Source organism: Lycorma delicatula, chromosome 9 (genome assembly GCF_047948215.1).
Source record: "Lycorma delicatula isolate Av1 chromosome 9, ASM4794821v1, whole genome shotgun sequence".
Taxonomy (NCBI): Eukaryota; Metazoa; Arthropoda; class Insecta; order Hemiptera; family Fulgoridae; genus Lycorma; species Lycorma delicatula.
In genome coordinates, this window is record NC_134463.1 from 16080260 (window position 1) to 16102924 (window position 22665).

Consider the following 22665-nt stretch of genomic DNA (forward strand, 5'->3'; position numbering starts at 1 on the left):
CCATAAATCGTTTTCTGCCAGTATCTGAAGATTAACTTAATATTATTTATTAAAACAAAACCGGCAGGACCCCAACTGCGACACTGGTGGTAAAGGCGGTGGGTCACACATATGCGGGCCTCCTTCGTTCAGTGAAGGACACTGTTTTGCCGGGCGTGATGAGTATTCTCTCAGCAAGAAGGGGTCGGGGTGAAGACTTCCATATCAGAATTCAGGATACTGGGGACACAACTGAGCAGTTACGCCGGAAAATAATGGGCAAAGTTGAGACCAGTAGGGGCGTTCGGCGAGTCCATCTGTTGGTTAAGGATGTCGACGCCCTTACCTCCGAGGAGGAACTTGTACGTGATATACAGAAGACGGCGGCGGAATCAGTCACGATTGATGTCCTCTCCCTACAGCCCTCGTTTGGGAATACAAAAGTGGCGATGGTGGCGGTTCCTCCGCTGCTGGCCGTCAAACTGCTGAAGGACGGCCGCATCCGCGTTAGGTGGGTGCCTTATGCAGTTCTGAGGAGGTCCGCGGAGGAACATTGCTATCGGTACTGGGGGGTCGGGCACGGGGCTGGGTCCTGCAGCGGTCCCGATAAACGGGGTCATTGTTTCAACTGTGGGGTAGCGGAACATCTTCGAGCGAATTGTCCGGCAGAGGCCAAGTGTTTCCTGTGTAATGTTCGGATCTTGGACATATCCGGGGCATTTAATAACTTGTGGTGGCCCTCTGCCTTGTTTCAATTGCAGAAGCGTGGTTGCACGCGGAATGAAATTAGCACTCTCTCGAGTTACTTCAGCGATAGAACTGTTGTCCTTCGTGACGGCAGTTCGCAACTTTGAAAGACCCTGTCTAAAGGATATTCACAGGGCAATGTATTAGGTCCACTCGTCTGGACCATCGAGTTCGATTCTCTCATGCGGCTGCGTTTGCCCGGTGGCTGTCGCGTCGTGGCTTACGCCGACGATGGGCTGCTGCTGGTCGAGGGCGGTTCTCGTGCTGAGATCGAGCTTAGAGCGGCACACACATGTAGGGTATTGCGGTTGTGGAGTCTTCAGTATAAGATGGTTTTCAGTGCGGAGAAAACCACTATGATGTTTTTGAAGGGCCGGCTAGCTGCGACTCACCACCCGCGGGTTGTGATGGACGGCCGTCCAATTAGGTATGTCACCCTTCAAAAGTATCTGGGTGTTATCCTTGATGAGAGACTTCTCTTCAAGGAGCACCTGCAGTATGTGGCGAAGAAGGCAGTTGATGCTTTCTTCGGCGTCCGTAGAGCCGAAGAATGGGGTTGAATTTCCGTACAATGCGGATTCTTTACAAAGGTGTCTGCGAGGCCATCATGTTGTACGCTGCGCCCGTCTGGGCTCATCGTTTGAGGTACCAATTCTATTAAGAGCCCAGCGTCTTCTTTTATTAGCCGTTGTCGGCGGTTACAGGACTGTCTCGCGAGAGGCAGTAACTATGATCGCAGGCATCAATATGTTGCAAAGAAGGGAGGCCTTCTTACTTCTGGGCGTATGTGTGAGATCGAAGACCAAGGTTTTGACTCTTGGCAAGATAGGTGGAACGATTCTTCAACAGGTCGTTATACGCATGGTATATTTCCCAATGTTAGAGAGTTAGGGGCGGTTAGCTGGGTATCCCCAATCGGCACACGACGCAGTTCCTCTCCGGACGTGGTGCCTTAGGGATAAATTGGCTAGGTTTAGGCTGGTCGATTCCGGCTTCTGTCCGGACTGTAGGGTCGATGACACCGTGGACCATGTCCGACACATACGTCCCAGGTACGAAGCTGAGCGTACCAGAGTTACTAGGGAACTCGAGAGAGTAAACTCTGTTTTGGATCTACGAGTCAACTGGAGGACTCGTAGAGAGTGGACAATTGTTGCTGGCTTCCTCGCCCTGAGCAGGACTGCCGAAGGGATTTAGTAGGTGATAGGAACCTGGGTGGCTAGGGACCGCCTGGGCAGTTGACTGGCCGAAGGTAGGCGCTTAAGGCAGCGTGCCTCGGTTAGATCTAAGTGGTGTTATTTTGAGTTGGAATAAAGCTGTCGGCGGAGTTGCGGCCGCTGCCAACGGGCATGGTTATCCTTGTCCCGGGGGGTTCGGTCGCGCTCCGACGAGGGCGTTTTGTGAGCATACGACACTGTGGACGGGACGTGACTGTGTGGCGCTTCGGTGGTAGGCAGTGGCGTTTCGACGGCGGTTACGAAAGATGGTGAATGTCACGTGGCACTCCGCGATGGAGCTGTGTGGGAGTAGGCGTTCGTTCTCCTCTCCCGGGCAGACCGAAGCGGAGTCAGATAGTTTGAACTCATTTGAGCTATTAAGCGGGGTTCTTTAAGGGAGCTAGGACAAATTTCACTGTGTTTAAACTTTTAGTGGGAAAGTTTTGTTGAAGTGGTAGTTTCTCGGATCTGAGACATTCAGTAAGTTGGCTCATTAATAGTTAGTGCTAGGCGCGGGGTCTTCATTACGCGGTTAGGCTTCTAGCTTAGTTCCTGTGGGCGACGTGGTAGCTGCAGGCGTCCTTTGTCTTCTTTCTGAAGGCATAAACACAAAAACTATCTCGGGGTGAACTTTACCGATGCAGATGTCCCTCGGGGCATCTGCATCAGTGGCATCTCTGCGGGGCCTGAACTGAAAGCTGTGGTACGCAATCAGTTTGAGGGCGAGAAGATGTCCTCCGTTAAAGCCACTACTGGCTAGGAACGGAGGGGGTGGTGTAGCGACCGGACATGCTACGAGGTGGGATCTTCTCCCCTCGGAGGGGAATCGAGATGTGTAATGTTCGGGGTCGCTCTTTGGGAGGACGTGGCTACAGGGCTAGCTCCGGCAAATGAGACCTGTCGCCTGTGCCTTGGAGAAGACCTGCGTTGGGACAGCCCCGTCTAGAAGAGGTGGGCCGCTTAGGTATCCCACTACCGATGATTAGGCAGGGATTCCCTGGGATTTTCTTGGAACTTCGTATTGGAGGGTAAATTAGAACCGTAGTCCCGGTGGGGAATCCCTTTGGGGGTTCCTCATTTGAGGCGTGGGGTAAAGACCGAGCCCTGGTGGGGGATCCCCTCATTAGAGGCATGGCGCAGAACTTAAGGACCGAGTTCCGGCTACCTGGGGGGAACTACGGTTCTGGACGAGGTAGCTTGAGGTGATGACACCCCCTGGAGCTGTGTTTATGCTTAGTTGGCTGTGCGGGTCCCGGGCGGGGGAAATGACTTATTGAGAATTGGCCTATTGATAAATGTACTATATGTAATGCTGAGTGAAAAAAGCAACAGGAAAAAATTACCTCTCTTAGGAGGTCTGACATGAGGTGCCTGTTATTCTTGAGAAATAGTTTCAGGATTGATTGATGGTTTCTCGTTTCAATATGATTATGATTCTAAAAATATATATAATATTTGCTGAAATTTAAATCATTTTCGAAATATTTCATTAGCTCAATAATATAAATTCCATTCGGTGAAGCGTTTTTTAATCTCTATTTATTTCTATTTGTTTTTATAATTTTTTAATATTACGTAAAATTTCCGGGAAATGTAACATTTTTTCTATTTTTTATACAAATTAATAATAATTTTTTTTTATTTATTCATTAATTTTTTTCATTGATTTGGGTCAGTAGAACAGTAACAATACCTCGGTACATTACCCTAAAATAAAAGAAAACTAATATCAATCATGTTATAGTTCTTCACATATTTATATTGATCTACGTAAAACATAAAAATAAAAAAAAATAATAAATGATGTAGTAAAACTAAACAAAAATTAAGGTATTTAATTATATATCTTATAAGGCTAATTTTTAATCTTTCCCAAAGTATAACTAAACATAATTTTTTCAAACTTATAAAACGCCAGATATTCCTTTGTTCAGACTTCTACAACTCGTTAAAGTTAAAAAACTAAAATACATTAATAGAAATAGAACAAAATCGAAACTCGAGTTTTTTCTTTAAGTTTCTAAAGTAGTGGGGAAAACATATCAATATCGTAATAAATTTTTTCTAGCCTGTTGGGTGAATTAATATCTAATAATCGACATGCAGATTCTACTTTATTAAAAATCGTTATAGTAGAGAAAGTTGTTTTTACACCTCTAGGCAGAATACAAATAAAAAAGTGGAATATAGAAAACGTTTTTGACGATAATTCTATATATATATATATATATATATATATATATATATAATTAAAATTGCAACAATTTATTTTTAAATATAATTGGTATTGAATTAGAAATAGGTAAAGAAAATTATTCCTGTTCAGAACGTATAATACATATAGACTTGCATTCCCATCGCGGCTTCGCCCGCGTTATATGGTTACTTGCGTTTCCCGTTGCGGTTAAGAGATATTTAGCCGATCAGACAAAGGGCTCTGTCCCTTGGACCCCGTTGTGTCCATTAAACTCATGCGTGAGAGATTAAAATTAAAGCCTTTTCAATTTATAAAAAAATATCAGTGTATTGTAAATTTATCAGAGCAACAGTTTGGTCAGTACAGAACCCGAAAATTTGAGCGATCTAAGAATGTGGGTTTCAAAATATTCATCTTCCATCTTAAAAGAATTAATTATAATTGGTTACTCGTAAGAAGTACGGGTAAAAATGTATTTTGCCCGGTTCTTAGCGGTACACAACAAATTCCACTAGGAGGTGACCATATTTTGTTTCTTTTTTAAAATTTTTTAATTACGTTTATTTGATGTTTTTTTAATCAAGTAACCGGACGCAGGTGAACCAGTAACAGTGGCAATATTGGTTGAGCCGCCGCGCTGTTCACTGTCACACCCCATAAAAAATCGAAATCTAAAAAAAAAAAACTGAATTGGTTTTTAGATATTTATCTGAAGAGTATTTTCAAGCCCTAGTCTAGTGAATATCATGTTTAATGTAGTCGGAAAGGGAAATTTGCAATAATTGTTCAAAATTATTTTTACCTTTCTTTACCCATTTCAAGATCAAATTTCGAAAAATCTAGTAATTTTTTTTTAGATATTTACATGAAAATTACGCACACCAAAAATCAAGTTCCCATTTTCATTTGTTATCGAGAAAATAAAAAATAAAAACTAAAAAATTATTAATTCCATTAATACTCTATTTTACCCCTTTAAACTCGGAATTTCAAAAAGTCCATTCTTCTTGTGCACTTACACAGTAAGAAGAACGTGTATACAAATTTCCATTAATTTATCTTCAGTAGTTTTAGCTGGGCGTTGCTGAATCAGTCAGTCAGTCGGGATAAGTGGCGTTTATAGGTACAGATAAGTGGCGTTTATAGGTACAGATATATTTATCTGTACCATATATATATATATATATATATATATATATATATATATAATGATGAATATTAACTTAAATGTGATTTATTTAAGTTTATTTTCTCTTGATTGGATAGAATTAAATATAATGAGACATATTTTACTTAAAAATATTATCTTTATTAATCTCTTGGGTTAACCAATCAGCTATGCCAACTTATAAATTAAATTCACTGCGTTTCACTTAGAATTCTCTAAGCTTCCTCGGATGACAATACACAATCATACACACATCATACAATTTTGTTTTGCGTACTAAGAAATTAACTGATCTACCCATCATAGATAATAATATTTTGTCCCCACCCTTATTATAATAATTACATGTTTCTCTTTGTACAACTTGATTGCTATTTCCTGAGTATTGAAACCTTTACAATGCACATATTTTTCTCAAAAATTACAAAAATTAAACATTATGTTCCTCCTTTTCAGATCATGTAGCCACTAAACTGGCTATGTACGGCGTCAGTTTTAAAACGCTGTTACAAAATCATTTTATATGGCATCTAAGTCGGTTATTTTGTTTTGTATTCACAAAGGAATCAGTTTTATTATACAGAATGATTCAAAGAAACGGGAAATTTTGAAAGTTGTGTTGCGATTAGTACCACTTGAAAAGTGGCGCCAGCCTCTCTAATCTAACCTGCCATTTAGTTGTCATGGATCCTTGGAGTGGTGCGCAACGTGCATTTGCTATCAAAAGCGTTTTACAAAAACAATGACAGTGTGGAGAGAGCGCGTAGAGAATTTCGCCGTCATTTTAATCTGGGACGGCACGACCGTGTTCCATCAGCACATGCGATTAAAACATTGATATCTAATTTTGAGGAAACCGGTTCGGCAATGAAAAAGAAACCTCCAGGCCGTGAACCGTCCGTACACCAATGAATGTTCAAGCTTTACAAGGTGCTGTCACACGAAGTCCACATCGGTCAATCCGTCGTCTCTCAGCATCTTTACAATTCCATAGTTCAAGCGTTCGAAGAATGTTAGGGAAGGACTTGCAATACCATCCGTACAAGTTGCAGATCGTCCAGGAACTGAAACCGAACGATGCAGTTGTGCGAGCACGATTCTGTCATGTAATGCTTCAGAAGATAAATGATAACGAAAAGTTTGTTCACGAACTGTAGATGTCAGACGAAGCGCATTTCCACCTTAGTGGATTTGTTAACAAGCAAAATTTCAGATACTGGGCACAAGAAAATCCTACACAGCTACACCAGCGTCCGTTGCAGCCAGAAAGTGACCGTGTGGTGTGCTATTTCATCTTACGGTGTTATAGGCCCTTATTTTTTTAAGGATGACAACGGTCTTGCGATTACAGTGACGTCGGCTCGTTACGTAGCCGTGCTTGAAACCTTTGTTGTGGAACAACAAAAGAGATTTCCACCGATTCTTAACACAGCCTGGTTTCAACAAGACGGAGCAACGTCATATACTGCACGAATATCGATGGCAGCTGTACGCCGATTGTTTGGACAACGTGTCATTTCACGAAATGGTGTCATTGGATGGCCTCCCAGATCGCCTGATCTCTCAGCTTGCGATTACTTTTTGTGAGGTCACCTTAAAAGCAAAGTGTTCCACAGTAGACCTGGTACAACAGAAGAACTGAAGGCAAAGATCCGAGAAGCAATTGCGGTTACTCCAGTTGAGATGTTACGTCAAACCATGAACTATTTAACGAAGAGACTTCGTAAGTGTTTACGTAGAAGAGGTCACCTGCAAAATGTCATCTTTAAAAAATAAACTAAAATGTATGTATCCTAAAATGACAACATTTGTACAATTACATGAAATAAAATTAATTTTCTAAAAAAATTTTCATTAACATTAATTTTTAAAATTTCCCGTTTCTTTGAATCACTCTGTACAATTTGAACGATGTTTATACGATGTAAAATGTTTTATTTAGACTAGAAAGAATATGACCATTTTTTTCTCAGAAATGTGCTTGTTTTGTGTGTGTGACTTGTGTATTATAATTGCTATGAGGGTTACGAATTTATTTATTATTTACAAAAATAGCTGATCTTACTAGCAACATATCAATGTATTGAAAGGCATAATAAATTATGATATACGGCATACAAAAAAAAAGAAGGTATTTGTGGTCATAAATACGTCACTTTTACTTGAGGTCTATAAATATCTTTTCTGACAAATGATATTGGTAAACATTTAACACATAACGATTCGTAATGAATAATAGTATACAGTAAAAATTGTTTTTTGTCGATCTGAATAGCCTTTTGAGTGGTGGGAATTTTTATAAAACGTAGTTTTCTGAATCTCTTTCACTTATACTAACGTATGTTACTAATCTGTGATTTATGACACGGGTTTTTCATCATATTTTGCCCAATTTTCACCGATAAAGCAAACCGATTTGCTTTAAAAGAAATAATTTTTAAAATCAGAAAACTATGTTTAATAAACACAAAACAAAAAAAAAATATTTCGCTAATAAAAAACGCGGTAGAAATGCGCGAAAGAAATTCTGCAATTATCGTAATTTTTGTAGTTTCAATTTTTTTGTTGTTACAGGCATAAAAAATATCCAATCGTAACGGTTTTTTTGTCAAAATCTGTTAAATCTCTTTAATATACTGTAATTTTTTGAAATTTTTTTCACAAGAGGGTAGCATAAGAATATGAAGGCAGGCAATCAGATACCAACATATTTTCGCGGAGCGCTAATCAACCTCGGATCATTGTGATGGGAAAAGGTTAAAACTAAATTTCTAATATAAATATATGATTTCTTAAAAATTAACATATATGTTGCTTAATCCGGCTATGTCCGTTTTATTGTTGACAGCATTTGTGTATTTCTTGATGAATGTAATTTCTGTAGTGGTCCTTTATGTGTATTTTGCTCTTTGTCTAATATCTTGGTGCTGTTGAAAGCAAATGAGTGTTTATGTTCAATTGTATTTTTTGTTAGCGCTTCCTTTTTTTAAGGTATTGAGATGTTTACCCAATGTTCACAGCTTAACAATCTTTACGTGGAATGTTGTATGATACGTTGGCTTGTTGATCTTTTTCCTATTGGCGATTTTAATTTAGAAAACATACTATTTAGATGTTGTAATTTTGATGGGCTATTGCGAAATCCTTTTGTAGCAATTTTTTAATCTTTTCAGACAGATTTGGGACATACGGTAATGCAACATCACTCCCACTCTTATTATTTTTATTATTAGGATGGTTGGGTGATATATTATTATAGTATTTATAAATAGTATTTTAAAATATTTTATTTATGACATTTTCCGGATAATTATTGTTTATTAATTGATATGTTGCCTTTTTTTATCAATTCTGGTCTACCTTCGGGGTTTGTAAACTTTATTACTCTGTTCTTGACTATCGAAGATTCTTGACTATCGATTTTATTTTACAATTTAAAAAAAAAAAAATTTTTTACTATAAATAAAATTAAAATAAATAAACAAGCTTTTTATTTAAATTTGACATTATAAATATACATAAGTAATACTAATGAACAAAATTAAACAAATTTTTAAGTGCATAAAAGATAAAAAGTAACGTTTGAACTACTTTTAAATTATTTCTTCATTTTACCAAATATTAATTTTCACATTTAAAACAGAGTTCATTGCTGAACATAGGCCTGTCCCCAATATTCGATGCTTTCCTGTCCAGTGCAGATCTATACCAATCTATTCACGTAACTTCCTTCAAATTTTCTGTGCAAGGTTTTTTGTCTAATCCTTTTCCTTCTCGTATAGAAAATTTCCAAAATGTAACTTGCTTTGTCCACCTTCGATATATTTAAGAAAATAAGATTTTGAAAATAAGTTAAGTAGATATAATTACAAATAAAAGGGTAATTAAACCCTTAAAAACACAACGCTCTCACTTAAAATTGCAAGTACATTTTTTATTTTCATCCACAAGCAGGATCTTTTTTCTTTCTTTTTTAAATTTCGCAGATAATTCAGTTTTCATCCTGAATATAACATTAGCAAATCAACTAAAAACAAAATTCTACATGTAATTTAACATTTTTTAAATATTTTTTTTTTAACAATTCTTAAATCTTTTAATTGTGTTTAAATAAGAGTTGCATAAGAAAACAGACAATCGATGCGGTTATTACCTAATTAAAAAAAATAAATTGTGTAAGGAAAAATTATTAGATTAATAAATTAAATATGTTATCTCGTCGTTAAAATCAAAACCCACAACCCGCTCAATGTTCTATTTTTTTTAAACACAACACTGTAATCCTTAAAAAAATCATTTAAAAGACATATTAAAGGTGAAAGAAATTGTTTTTTTACAAAACTACTGTCCAGTATTTTAAGTAGAAATTAGAATACGTAGCATCATATAGAAATATAGAAACAAACGCTGATATTTATTTCAAAACAGAAGAATAGAGGCTATTCAAAATAAAATGTTAATTTTTAAAAGTTCTTTTTCTTTCTCATAATTTTTATTCACTGTTTTTAAAAATCATTAATGTTAATTGTTTTCTTTTTAAAGTATGTATTTACAAATCTTATGGGAAATGTGTGAATTTTAAAAATCATGGTATTTAGTTGGTATTGTGATAAATTATTAGAATTTGCTCTAGAATGTAATTCCCGGAAAGTATGTGGTAATTTTATGTTTTCACCAAACATCGTAAAAACAAAACATTATTTACGTGAAGCTTTACTATTTAAAATAATCAAAAAGTAATGTTTAAAATGTAAATAAATCGATAATTCTGATAAGTTACATAAAGATAGGTTCATGCTCCAAACCTACCGGGTTGGTCTAGTAGTTAACGCGTCTTCCCAAATTAGCTGATTTGGAAGTCGAGAGTTTAGAGCGTTCAAGTCCTAGTAAAGCCAGTTATTTTTACACGGATTTGAATACTAGATCGTGAATACCGGTGTTCTTTGGTGGTTGGGTTTCAATTAACCACACATCTCAGGAATGGTCGAACTGAGAATGTACAAGACTATAACACTTCATTTACACTAATACATATCATCCTCTGAAGAATTATCTAAACGGTAGTTACCGGAGGCTAAACAGGAAAAAGAAAGAAAGAAAGGTTCATGCTCCAAATCGATCATTAAAAAAAAAAAATAGTAACTTTTTGAATTAGCCTACTGGTTATTACAAATAAATAGCAAGAAAAAAAGTACAAGAGAAATTTTTTAAGTAAAAATTGTCTTAACATGAACGGATACCAAGAAACTATAACTCAAAATTATTTCATCAGTTTTTACAATGGAAGAAATTGTTTTAAAACATTCTTCAATATAATCTCCTCCTATATCTGAAAATTTATGAGATGGGAAGAGAGAGGATTTTGATGATCCTCCGTTGAAGGATTCTGCCACCTGTTCCTTGAACCAGACGGTGAGAGTTTGATAGACGTCGACATTGCCCTGAATGTGTATCTATCAGGCTTTGTGTCTATCAAAAATTAGTTTAATTTCAGGAAAAGACGAAAGTCAGACGGCGCCAAATCCGAATTCCACGAAGATGAACCGATAGCCTTACTGAAACTTTTACAATTGTTTTTTAATGGTTTACCCAAATGAGAACGCACGTTGATCATGAAACAGATACATTTCCTTATAGAGTATATCATGTCGATTGTTCTGTGTAGCGCGTCGCAAAGATTTTCCAGTACCGTTCTAACATAATGGATTGTCCTCAAAATAATAATAAATTTGACGAATGTCTTTCTGTCCTCAAAAAAACCATTGCCATAACTTTCATTATTGAATGTGCTCGTCTGAATATTTTAAGTTAAGTCAAAGAATAAAATGTCATTTCCGAATCTTTTCCTCATTCATCCCATTTCTCCGTAAATTCAAATAGCTGTCGATGAATTTCTACAAGGTGAATCTTTTTTTTAAACACATCATCGACCCTATGTTGATATTATGGACTTTACATCATTGATTAAAATGAAATAAATAATACTCTTTCTATTTAACAATAATTATTACCACAAAAACTTATTAATTATTCAAATTATTAGAATCAAATTTATATTTATACACATTGTTTTTATTTTTAGTAAATTTTTTTTTTGTCTTCAGTCATTTGACTGGTTTGATGCAGCTCTCCAAGATTCCCTATCTAGTGCTAGTCGTTTCATTTCAGTATACCCTCTAAATCCTACATCCCCAACAATTTGTTTTATATACTCCAAACGTGGCCTGCCTACACAATTTTTCCCTTCTACCTGTCCTTCCAATATTAAAGCGACTATTCCAGGATGCCTTAGTATGTGGCCTATAAGTCTGTCTCTTCTTTTAACTATATTTTTCCAAATGCTTCTTTCTTCATCTATTTGCCGCAATACCTCTTCATTTGTCACTTTATCCACCCATCTGAGTTTTAATATTCTCCTATAGCACCACATTTCAAAAGCTTCTAACCTTTTCTTCTCAGATACTCCGATTGTCCAAGTTTCACTTCCATATAAAGCGACACTCCAAACATACACTTTCAAAAATCTTTTCCTGACATTTAAATTAATTTTTGATGTAAACAACTTATATTTCTTATTGAAGGCTCGTTTAGCTTGTGCTATTCGGCATTTTATATCGCTCCTGCTTCGTCCATCTTTAGTAATTCTACTTCCCAAATAACAAAATTCTTCTACCTCCATAATCTTTTCTCCTCCTATTTTCACATTCAGTGGTCCATCTTTGTTATTTCTACTACATTTCATTACTTTTGTTTTGTTCTTGTTTATTTTCATGCGATAGTTCTTGCGTAGGACTTCATCTATGCCGTTCATTGTTTCTTCTAAATCCTTTTTATTCTCGGCTAGAATTACTATATCATCAGCAAATCGTAGCATCTTTATCTTTTCACCTTGTACTGTTACTCCGAATCTAAATTGTTCTTTAACATCATTAACTGCTAGTTCCATGTAAAGATTAAAAAGTAACGGAGATAGAGAACATCCTTGTCGGACTCCCTTTCTTATTTTGGCTTCTTTCTTATGTTCTTCAATTGCTACTGTTGCTGTTTGGTTCCTGTACATGTTAGCAATTGTTCTTCTATCTCTGTATTTGAACCCTAATTTTTTTAAAATGCTGAACATTTTATTCTAGTCTACGTTATCGAATGCCTTTTCTAGGTCTATAAACGCCAAGTATGTTGGTTTGTTTTTCTTTAATCTTCCTTCTACTATTAATCTGAGGCCTAAAATTGCTTCCCTTGTCCCTATACTTTTCCTGAAACCAAATTGGTCTTCTCCTAACACTTCCTCCACTCTCCTCTCAATTCTTCTGTATAGAATTCTAGTTAAGTTCTAGTTATGATGAACATAACGTTATGAAATATTACTGTTAAATAACGACTAATGAATGGATTTAAGTGCTTGGAACTAACTTAACCGGTTTGTGTTTCAGAGCTTTTAAACATTTTTGTTTTAATTTATACAAATGGATTTTTCTTTAAAAATTACCCTTGTAATTGTTTTCAATCTGTCAAAAATTATACAATGCAATATGTTCGAGTAAATATTCAGCTAATAAGAAACTCGTGTTTTTTTTTTTAATAGAATCGATATATCACTCGCAAAATTAATGAACCATAATTATTAAATGCAATTTTTTTTATTTTTAAAGATATTCTTGTCTCAACAGACTGGTGGTATATCATGTTTTATATATAGATTCATGAACATAGAAAACAACATTTGTTTTATGTGTGTGTGTACCAGGAACAAGAATTAGATGTTCTGAAAATTTGAAATTCTTAGTAATAATGTATGTACACTATACGTATACAGTGTGTATGTACGTATGTAATGTGTGTAGCTATGTACACAACTATACGTTACCATTTTACATTCGTTCTGTTCGTAGTAACGAATGTTCGTTCCTTTGGACGAAAAATTAACTTCAGAAAGCAAGTTTAAGCCATCAGAGACGTAAAAAAAGTACCTTTGTTTTAATTTTAAAGAACAAAATACAAACTGTATTATTTATTTTATTTTTTTATTTATTTTTTCAGCCGGATTGTTTATTAAAACTTGTTGTTTATAAAAAAATACACAAGTAGTAACATATTGTATAGGTATTTTATCTATTAAAGAAAAAATTAAATCTATGGTATAATTAAACTAAACATAATGAATGATAATAACAGTTTTCTGTGAACTGTACGTCAATAGTGTATGCTACAATCACAACATATAATTTTCAAACATTATACAGCATTTTTTTTTGCGTTAGAATACAAAATACTATGCGTTAGCTGTAAAATACGTGAGCTTATATTTAAATAATTCCCCGTAAATTATATAATATTGTCAATCTGTACAGCCGTATTAAGATAATAATTGTATCAAGTACTGTACCGATCATTAATTTTAAATTTGCTGAGCGTTGATTTTAATCAATAAATAACTACTTTTAAATCGAAAAACAGTGCCCATAGTAACGGATGCTGTTTCTAAGATGACCTTGTATTATTAGAAAGACAATAAGGAACATCTCGTCTCAGAATTAATTAACTGCCTACATCATATCAAGTGATTTAGTTATTAATATTGTTTATATTGTGTATCTTGTTTACAAAACTGTGGTACGCTGAATTAACTATTGTAATTGAAATTAGTTTGTTTGAAGCTGTTATTTCCGTTATGGTACATAATTTTATTTAATTAACTTTTTGTTTATTTTTTCTTTTTTAAATATTTACGGAACTTTGCTTTCTATTAAGATTTTTATTAAACTAGTGATGGGGTATTAATAAATTAACATAAATATTTATCAGGTTTTAAAAATAAGCTAATGTGTTTTTAAATATGCAGTAGATCAATTTGCTACGTGGTATCACGTCCTTTTTTTTACAATTATTTTCATGATATTTATAATACTATTACTTTGATTGAAATCGATACTAATCTCAGACGAGGAAGCCTTTACAATTCGGAGATTGGTGTTCCTGTTTCAGTACTCACATCAGGAATAGTTATATATGAGTGGCAGTAACACGAAAGATTTTCCCTCTCATTCGCTCACTCTCTCTCTGTCTCTCTTCTGTGACTGGCTATACTGGTAACAGTTTGTTATATATTGGTCGAATCCAAGCACTGATTAGTTGGAAGGAATGCAAATTATCGTTATCAATTTTCTCATAAGTTTCCATAAATTAGAAAAGTAAAGTTTTTCTATGAAAATCATTTTTTTTTTATTTCTATGCATTTATTATTATTATTACTACTTATTTTTATAAACTCTATAATAATAATAATAATAAAAATAATCATGAATTAATGTCACAATCCACGATCGTATAGCTAAATATAGAACTAAATCTAGCCTCCGGTAACTACCGTTTAGATAATTCTTCAGAGGATGAATGAGGATGATATGTATGAGTGTAAATGAAGTGTAGTCTTGTACATTCTCAGTTCGACCAGTCCTGAAATGTGTGGTTAATTGAAACCCAACCACCAAAGAACACCGGTATTCACGATCTAGTATTCAAATCCGTGTAAAAATAACTGGCTTTACTAGGACTTGAACGCTGGAACTCTCGACTTCCAAATCAGCTGATTTGGAAAGACGCGTTCACCACTAGACCAACCTGGTGGTCCTTTGATATTTATCTGTATAAGTTGAATAAAAAAAAATGTTGTTGTAGCTTTTGTTTGGATTTTTTTTTATCAGAGACTTTTTTTAATTTTACTTGAAGATTCGTAGTCATTTATACACAATGATGATGATGGTGGTGACGTGTTCTGTCGTCTGGCAAGTATTAACACGCAATCAACCTCCAAGCCAGTCAATGCTCCTTGAATTACTATTTTTACCTGCACTTCCCTTCCACCTTGATGTCGTCAATTAGTTGAAATATTTTCCTTTCTTCTTCCATTATATTTTCTAGATTTTCCATTAGTATACATTTTCTTCTATCTATCTATTTTTTTAATACTTTTTTCTGTTTCTTAACTTGTTCAATACTTCATTTCTCACTGTTTTTATTTTTACCTCCAGACTGTTTTTTTTTTTTTTTTTTTTTTTTTTTTTACGTATCCAGACTTCTAGCGCTTTTAGTCTGTTCTTTAATCAGAATCCATATCTTTTTTCCACACATTGCTACGCTAAAAACAAATATGTTGTGAACATTTTTCTCAATCTTTATCCAGATACCAACATATAAGCTCATTATTTATATTGAATCTAATTACTTTCAGTCAGTTCACTTATGTACCTGGTATATGCAAAAATATTATACTTATAAGCTATTTTACGCTAAGTTGAAATGACCTGAACAAACTGGAAAAGTCAAATGCATAACTCACCTGTCAATCTATGTTAGTAATAATTTATCACTTTATTCAGTTAAAATATCAAAACATTATAATTTTATACAATTATTAAAATAACGCTTTCCATCTTAATCTAGTAAATTAGAAGAAAATAATGATTTTTCAATAGTCGGCGGCCTATTTTAAACCTTTTGAGATCACAATATTTAAATTTATTTTAATTTTTAACTAACTCTCAGTTAAATCACAGATCATTAAACATTCTTTCTTTGTTTCTAATTTCCCAAGGATTTTTTAATCTACTTGAGATCGTCGGAGATCTCATTAAACATGTATTTAGCCGTAAAGGCCTTTATCAGTAAATAAAATTTTAGATTTTTAGGCTAAATTACTTTATTTCTGTAGACTATTTATCTAATGTCAAAGTGAAAAAAAATGTGTGGTACCATCCGTTACATCGTTACTGTTAAAATTGAAAATCAATCGGTGATCATTATCCACAAAGCCATCAGTGTTTCTTTATTTGAAAACGATTCATCAATTTTTAACAAGCTCTGAAAAGAAAAGAAATAGGAAAATTTGTTTTATAAAAAACAATGGTAGAATAATAATAAAATCTAAAAACGGCAAATTATAGTTTACTAATAAAGTTATAGATAATTGCCAAATGATTAAAATTGATCGGTGACTTTGGACAAAACACTATTTTTCTCATATAATTTCTTAGATTAAGGTTATATATTTATTTCATTATTTATAATGTAGATTTATGTCAAATATTTGTCATTAAAATTATAATGTTTTAACCCTTCCAACTCGAGTAGGCTCTCACAAATTAGTTTGAGACTGCCTAAAGAATTCTTTACGTATCGTGTTACAAATACATTTCTATATTTAAATTGCAATAAATTACTTTTAATGGTAGATCAATAAAATTATAACGTTATATTATTTACCGAATTTCTTTTACCACTTCCTTAACACCGCAACTGCCCTTTTCAAATGCCATAAATGTTAGACGATTTAACGTATACAGGAAGCAGCTTATCTTTTTAAAGATAAGCTGTGTCACTATTTTTTTTTAATCACAAAGTAAAAAATGATTTCCTTTTACACTTTAAAGTATAAAAAAAGTAGGTAACAAGGAAGTAATATTTTAAAAATAAAAAATAATTAATAAAAATACAATTATTTACCCACATAAGCATCCACAGAAATAACTGATAAAACTCATCCTTTGTATTAAGTAAGTACTTAATACAAAGGATGAGGATGTTATATTACTTAATATAACATTTTTATTACGTTTTTATTTAATCTACCTCTTTATTATTTAAATATTGCCATCTTATAAATTGTTAAATAGTTAATCGCTTTTTAAAAATCAAAGTAATAAAACATGATAATTATTGAGTTGCGGATAATCATAACGAATTTTTGTTTATACATTTAGCATCACAAATATTTATATTAGTTTTCACCAGCAGAAATATGAACCAGTTTGTTGAAGATAACATAAAAATAACAATAATAAAAGATATTTTATTTTACAAAACACTAAAACACAGTACAAAAATATTTACAGTAAATAACCGAAACAAAGATAAATTACAAAGATTAATACCACATCAGAGTATAACCATTTCGAGTTTATCTAATCCTTTAAATATTATTATTCTAAACGATTCATACCTGTGGTAGCCAGTTAACAATCTGATAGCCGATTTTTGTAACTTAAAAATTCGTTCTGACTTTTTGAGGTAGCTTCAAGAGATAACACTAATCGGGGTTTAAGTAAAAACTTTAAAACCCCGATATTTATTAAATAATATAATATTAGATTAAGTAATATTTATCAAGTTTTACTTACACTTATAAATTATACATGAAATGAAAGAGCAACTCGAACAGTTGTTCCTATAAGTGTTCAATGTGAGCAACATTCGTCACACGGCACACATCCAGTCGATAGGCGAGTTCATTCCACTCTTTTAATCAGCAAGTCTAGAGTAATTGATACGACAGCTGCTTCAATTCTATGTCTCAAGTCGGGTAGATCAGCTGGTAACCGGTGGCTCCTTTATAAACCCCCAAACAAAAAAACACACGTGGTCAGATCGGGCGAACGTGGAGGCACGTCAAACAAGTTTTGTCATCTGGTGACTGATCCAGTGGTCAGGGAGAATTTCGTTCAAAGTGTTACGCCAGCAAGGAGGTGCACTATCTTGTCGCCAAATAAAGTTCTGTAGTTCGTATTGCAGTTGGTAAAAAGCCATAGTTTAGAATATCAAGGTAGTTCATTCCAGACACACTCTTTTTTCTGCGAAAAATAACGGCCCTTAAACTTGCCGTCGGGATACGGCACAAAGAAACTGGTTTTGGGGAATCTCGTTCACACCGCAATATTTCATGAGAATTTCTGATCTCCACATACGCATATTATGAGTATTTACTTTTCCATTAACATGAAAGTTGATTCGTCACTGAATACGATACGATAAAGAAAGTCTTCTTCATCACGGTGCATCATTTCATTTGCAAAGCTAGCACGCAAATCACAATGTATAGGCTTTAGAGCTTGTGCACACCTAAAACTCTTGCTCTTTCATTTTATGTATAACACTGGGGAACAAAATGAATTGTTTTTTGTCTCTGATAGAATATGACTCTGATAGCATTTTTTTCTCTGAATTCAAATTTGATATCGGTTTTTCTCCATCACGCAAGGTTTCCGAGAGACGCACATTTATAACTTCAAACATTTTAATTCTTTCTGCATTCTTAACTATCCAATCTTCAAACAATTGACTCGCCTAGAAAGTAAGAAATGATGATTTTCTGTTATATTTCGCTTGTGGAGCATCCCTCTTGATAGTCCAATAATAATCGGCCAGCATATTAGGATTCCATTTGCCTTGATACCTCTTTTCCATAGCTGAAATCTCCTGATGAAAGTGTTCCCCGTGCTCATCGCTCACTGTGCCACGATTTTCCGGGAAGAAATCCAGGTGCAAGTACAGGAAGTGTACTTTTAAGGACATATTACATCCCAGGTCTTTATAGGATCGTTGAAAATATCACCGTCATTTTCCGCCTTTCGATTTCCCAAAAAACTGTAGTAACATTTTTGAATGCTTGCCAAGCTGCTTTCTCCAGTGGATTCAAAGTTCTTCAAACTTTTCATCATGCATTAGTGATCGTATTTGTGGACCTACAAATATTCCTTCTTTAATTTTTGCATCACTAATTTTAGGAAATTTCTGTTTTAAGCGCATGAAACCAGGAGTATTGTCCATGGCCCTGAAGAAATTCTTCATTAACCCTAGTTTGATATATAACGGAGGTAGATACACATTTTTAGGATTATACAATGGGTCATGTGTCACATCTTTCTGTTCAGAAATGAGTGATACGTTTAGACCATTCTTTTCTAATGAAATGTTTTTTCTGTCCCTAATATCCCATTCACACAAAAAAACAACTGTACTTTATGTAACTAAGCTGCAGACAAAGAATAAGTGTAATTACCTTCAAACCTTCAAATTACCACAAAAATTTCATTCATACACTTATATTGAAGTTTTTCCAATATAAATTTAAAGTTTTCATATGTTTCTTTCATACTAGCAGAGTGAGCCACAGTTACTGATGGGAATATATTGCTATTATGCAGAAACACAGCTTTTAAATTAACTTTAGAGGAATCAATTAACAAGCGCCATTCTTTTGGGTTATGTTCATTACAAAGTGTCTCCATAAAGAAGAAATGTCATTACAAAACACTAAGCCATTTTCATCAGAAAAATAGTCTTTAAATTCAGAATGACAATTACGATAAGTATCTTCGTATTCTTTTGAAGAAGATTCCGTCCTTTTAGCCGAAAAGCAAGCAATTCAGATTGTTTTTTTGGATATTTTAAATCTCGTATGAGATAAGGATTTTTTGAGTCATTAAATGAGCCTCAGATGAACTGCTTTGTTCATGTGTTCATCTGCTTCTGTTCAAAGCAGTTCATCTGAGGCTCATTTAATGACTCAAAAAATCTTAATCTCATACGAGATTTAAAATAACCAAAAAAATTGTATGATGAGAATCTGTTTCTTTTTCTTCCTTACTTCCATCAGACTCTGAGCTTTCTTCATCTAATGTCACGTGTTTTGGAGGCTTTGGTATGGGCAATTCTTCGCAGTGTGAAACTGGTCTCATTGTAGATTGCAAGTTAAGGTACATCACTGTATGTTTCGATTTTTACGTAATCCCTTTAATGTTTGTTAAGCAGAATTAACAATCAGAAGACTGATCTTTGGGTTCCCTCCTTCCCTTCCTGTTTATAATGAGCTTAGTGTTTTATTAAGGCGCTTCAGAGGAATCGAAGTCAACCCACCGGGTTGGTCTAGTGGTTAACGCGTCTTCCCAAATCAGCTGATTTGGAAGACGAGAGTTACAGCGTTCAAGTCCTAGTAAAGTCAGATATTTTTACATGGATTTGAATACTAGATCGTGGATACCGGTGTTCTTTGGTGGTTGGGTTTCAATTAACCACACATCTCAGGAATGGTCGAACTTGAGAATGTACAAGACTAACACTTCATTTAGAAGAATTATCTAAACGGTAGTTACCGGAGGCTAAACAGGAAAAAAGAAAGAAAAAGAGCAATCGAAGTCAATTTCATCATCCCACAAGAACTTGTCATCTAATAAAATACTCAGAAATTTCGCCATGAGGGCAACAGAAATATCGTTATTACTAATGAGGATTCTATCCGCGCGATCAGCAACGTTACGTCTATCTGAGAAGCACAATACAACGGTTTTATTCATATTTAAAGTTAGATGGTTATAATCCATCCAGTGAATAATTGTATGTGCTGCTATCGCGCACAATTTTCAATTCCTTTTAAATGAATAATGTTTTGCCTTTTCCAGCCTTTCTTTTTTTACATTTTTTACTGATGTTTGTAGCAATGTTTCTAATCAATCCTTCGCCTTTTTGTGATCATTATTCTGTTTTACATAGTTATTTTAAAAACTCTAAAAATTAATAAAATTGTCGTTTAAATTTTTAGATAAGCGCAAGAAATCACGGTTTTTACATATTTTTTGAAATGCGCAATTTCAGATCTCAGTAACTTGACCGAAAAATTCTGCAAACATTTTAAATCACTTTCCTGATTATTTCCATGATAATGAAATTTTAAAAAGGATAACCATCCTTTTCCCATAGCAACTGCTACGGGATAACTTTCTTCTTGTTTGGTTTGATTAAAAATTAAAAAAAAAATCATTCTTTTCAACTCTAATATTTTCAAATTTATGTTTTTCTTTAAATATGGTCTGTCCACAGCTGGATTTTTTTATTCTATAAAAACAGATAAAAATTCTAGTGATTAATAAAGTTTATTTTTTCGTTTCAGCCTATTATGGCCACTTTTACACTTTTCTTAGCATCCTTCTTCTTCCTTTCCTACTAAGTACTTTTGAAAAGGCATTGGCTTTTTTATCTAATTCTCTTGTTACTAGTCTTTTTTTCTTTAGACCTTTTTCTTCTTCAAAGAAAATCCTTATTTCCGAAACAATTTTTGTTATTTTATTAATTCCCGATTAAAAAATCGGAAATAATTTTTCATCCGGAGAATTCGGAAATATTCGGATGTACGCTTTTAGTTTTTTTTTTAAAAGAAAGAAAAATTTTTGCTTAAATTCTATTATCATAAAATGTGGCTTATGAAAGCCAATTTCCTCTCATGCATTATTCCTTTATTTTTATATTATTATTATTTTTTATTTCTGTTACACCATTTTGTGTTGGCAGAGTTTATATATATTAAACGTGTCTTCCTTCAAAGAATAAAATATTTTTCTTAAAAATCTCTTTCCTTCTGATTATTTTAAAAGGATCTTGTTAATTATCGTGAAGCATTTTGCAGTTTACAGTGCTTCTGGACGAATCAACCTGTTCAAAATGCCTTAATTTTGCATTTATGAAGATACATTTTGTTGTACATGTTTTGAGATTTAAGTCAATTCCATTTTTTCGCCGATTTATTAGAGCCACACCTTTCTTTGTCGTTCCATTCTACAATTAATCCGAGGTATTTAATTATCAGTTAAAAAGATTATGCTGTAAATAATGTTTATAATAATTATTCGAATTACAATAAATTAATCGTGTATTTGAATAGGTAAAACAATAGCAGTAATGAAGAAATTAAACTTTATTTGTGCCGTCAAATATGTATATTTAAATCCATTTCCTAAAATTTAGATATTATTTTTTAATATTTAGTCATACTTCTGATTTTGCAAATGAAATTCAAGGTTAGTTGGTAATAATTCTTGTGTATAAGCAACCGTTTTTAAATATTTTACATGTTAATAAAGGCCATGTTTTACTGTTATTTATCCTTTCACTTTTCACGTTGACAAAGCGTTTGAAATTTAATAACCTTGAAATATTTTACTTAAGGTATCAGTTGTATATTATAATAATATAAATAGTTTTGAATTACTTTAATAAATAACTTTCTTTTATAGAGATTGTGTTACATAATTATCCTTTATTTTATGCTTCGTTTAGTTTTATATTAATCAATAAACAGGCATTAAATTAATTTAGCGTACGAAAACATGAAATATAAGTAAATTTTATACAGTATAATTTTACATAAATCCGACCCCATTGATCATATACCACCCGCGTCACTCTCGGAGTGTTAAATAATATTTATTAATTTATTTTTATTATTTTATTTGTACTTTCTAGAATGAAGACCCATTATTTATTTATAACATTATGCTTTATTCTACTACCTGTAATTCTGTCAGTTGATCCTGAACAAGATCAGGATGCAGAAGTTGAAGGTAAAGCATTTATGGAAAAATATGATGCTTTGTCAGCAAAAATGCATAATAAAAATTCTATAAAAGAATGGAACTACCAATCAAATATTACAGAATATAATAAAGAAGAAAAGGTAAGAAAACAATTTTTAAATTTAAATTTAGCAATATCTTATAAAATGTTGGTTTTAGTTAACTTTAAAAATTGTAATT

At 33.5% G+C, this 22665-nt stretch overlaps 1 protein-coding gene across 2 annotated transcripts in view; it reads left to right on the forward strand.

Moving 5' to 3' along the window:
- LOC142330533 (angiotensin-converting enzyme-like) overlaps nucleotides 1-22665 on the forward strand; it is an 80249-nt gene that overhangs the window by 16346 nt on the left and 41238 nt on the right. For both annotated transcript variants that reach the window (XM_075375868.1, XM_075375869.1), the window contains exon 2: nucleotides 22376-22586. In XM_075375868.1, coding sequence (XP_075231983.1) covers nucleotides 22377-22586 — 210 coding nt within the window. In that variant the 5' untranslated portion in view covers nucleotide 22376. The remainder of the gene's footprint in view (nucleotides 1-22375; nucleotides 22587-22665) is intronic.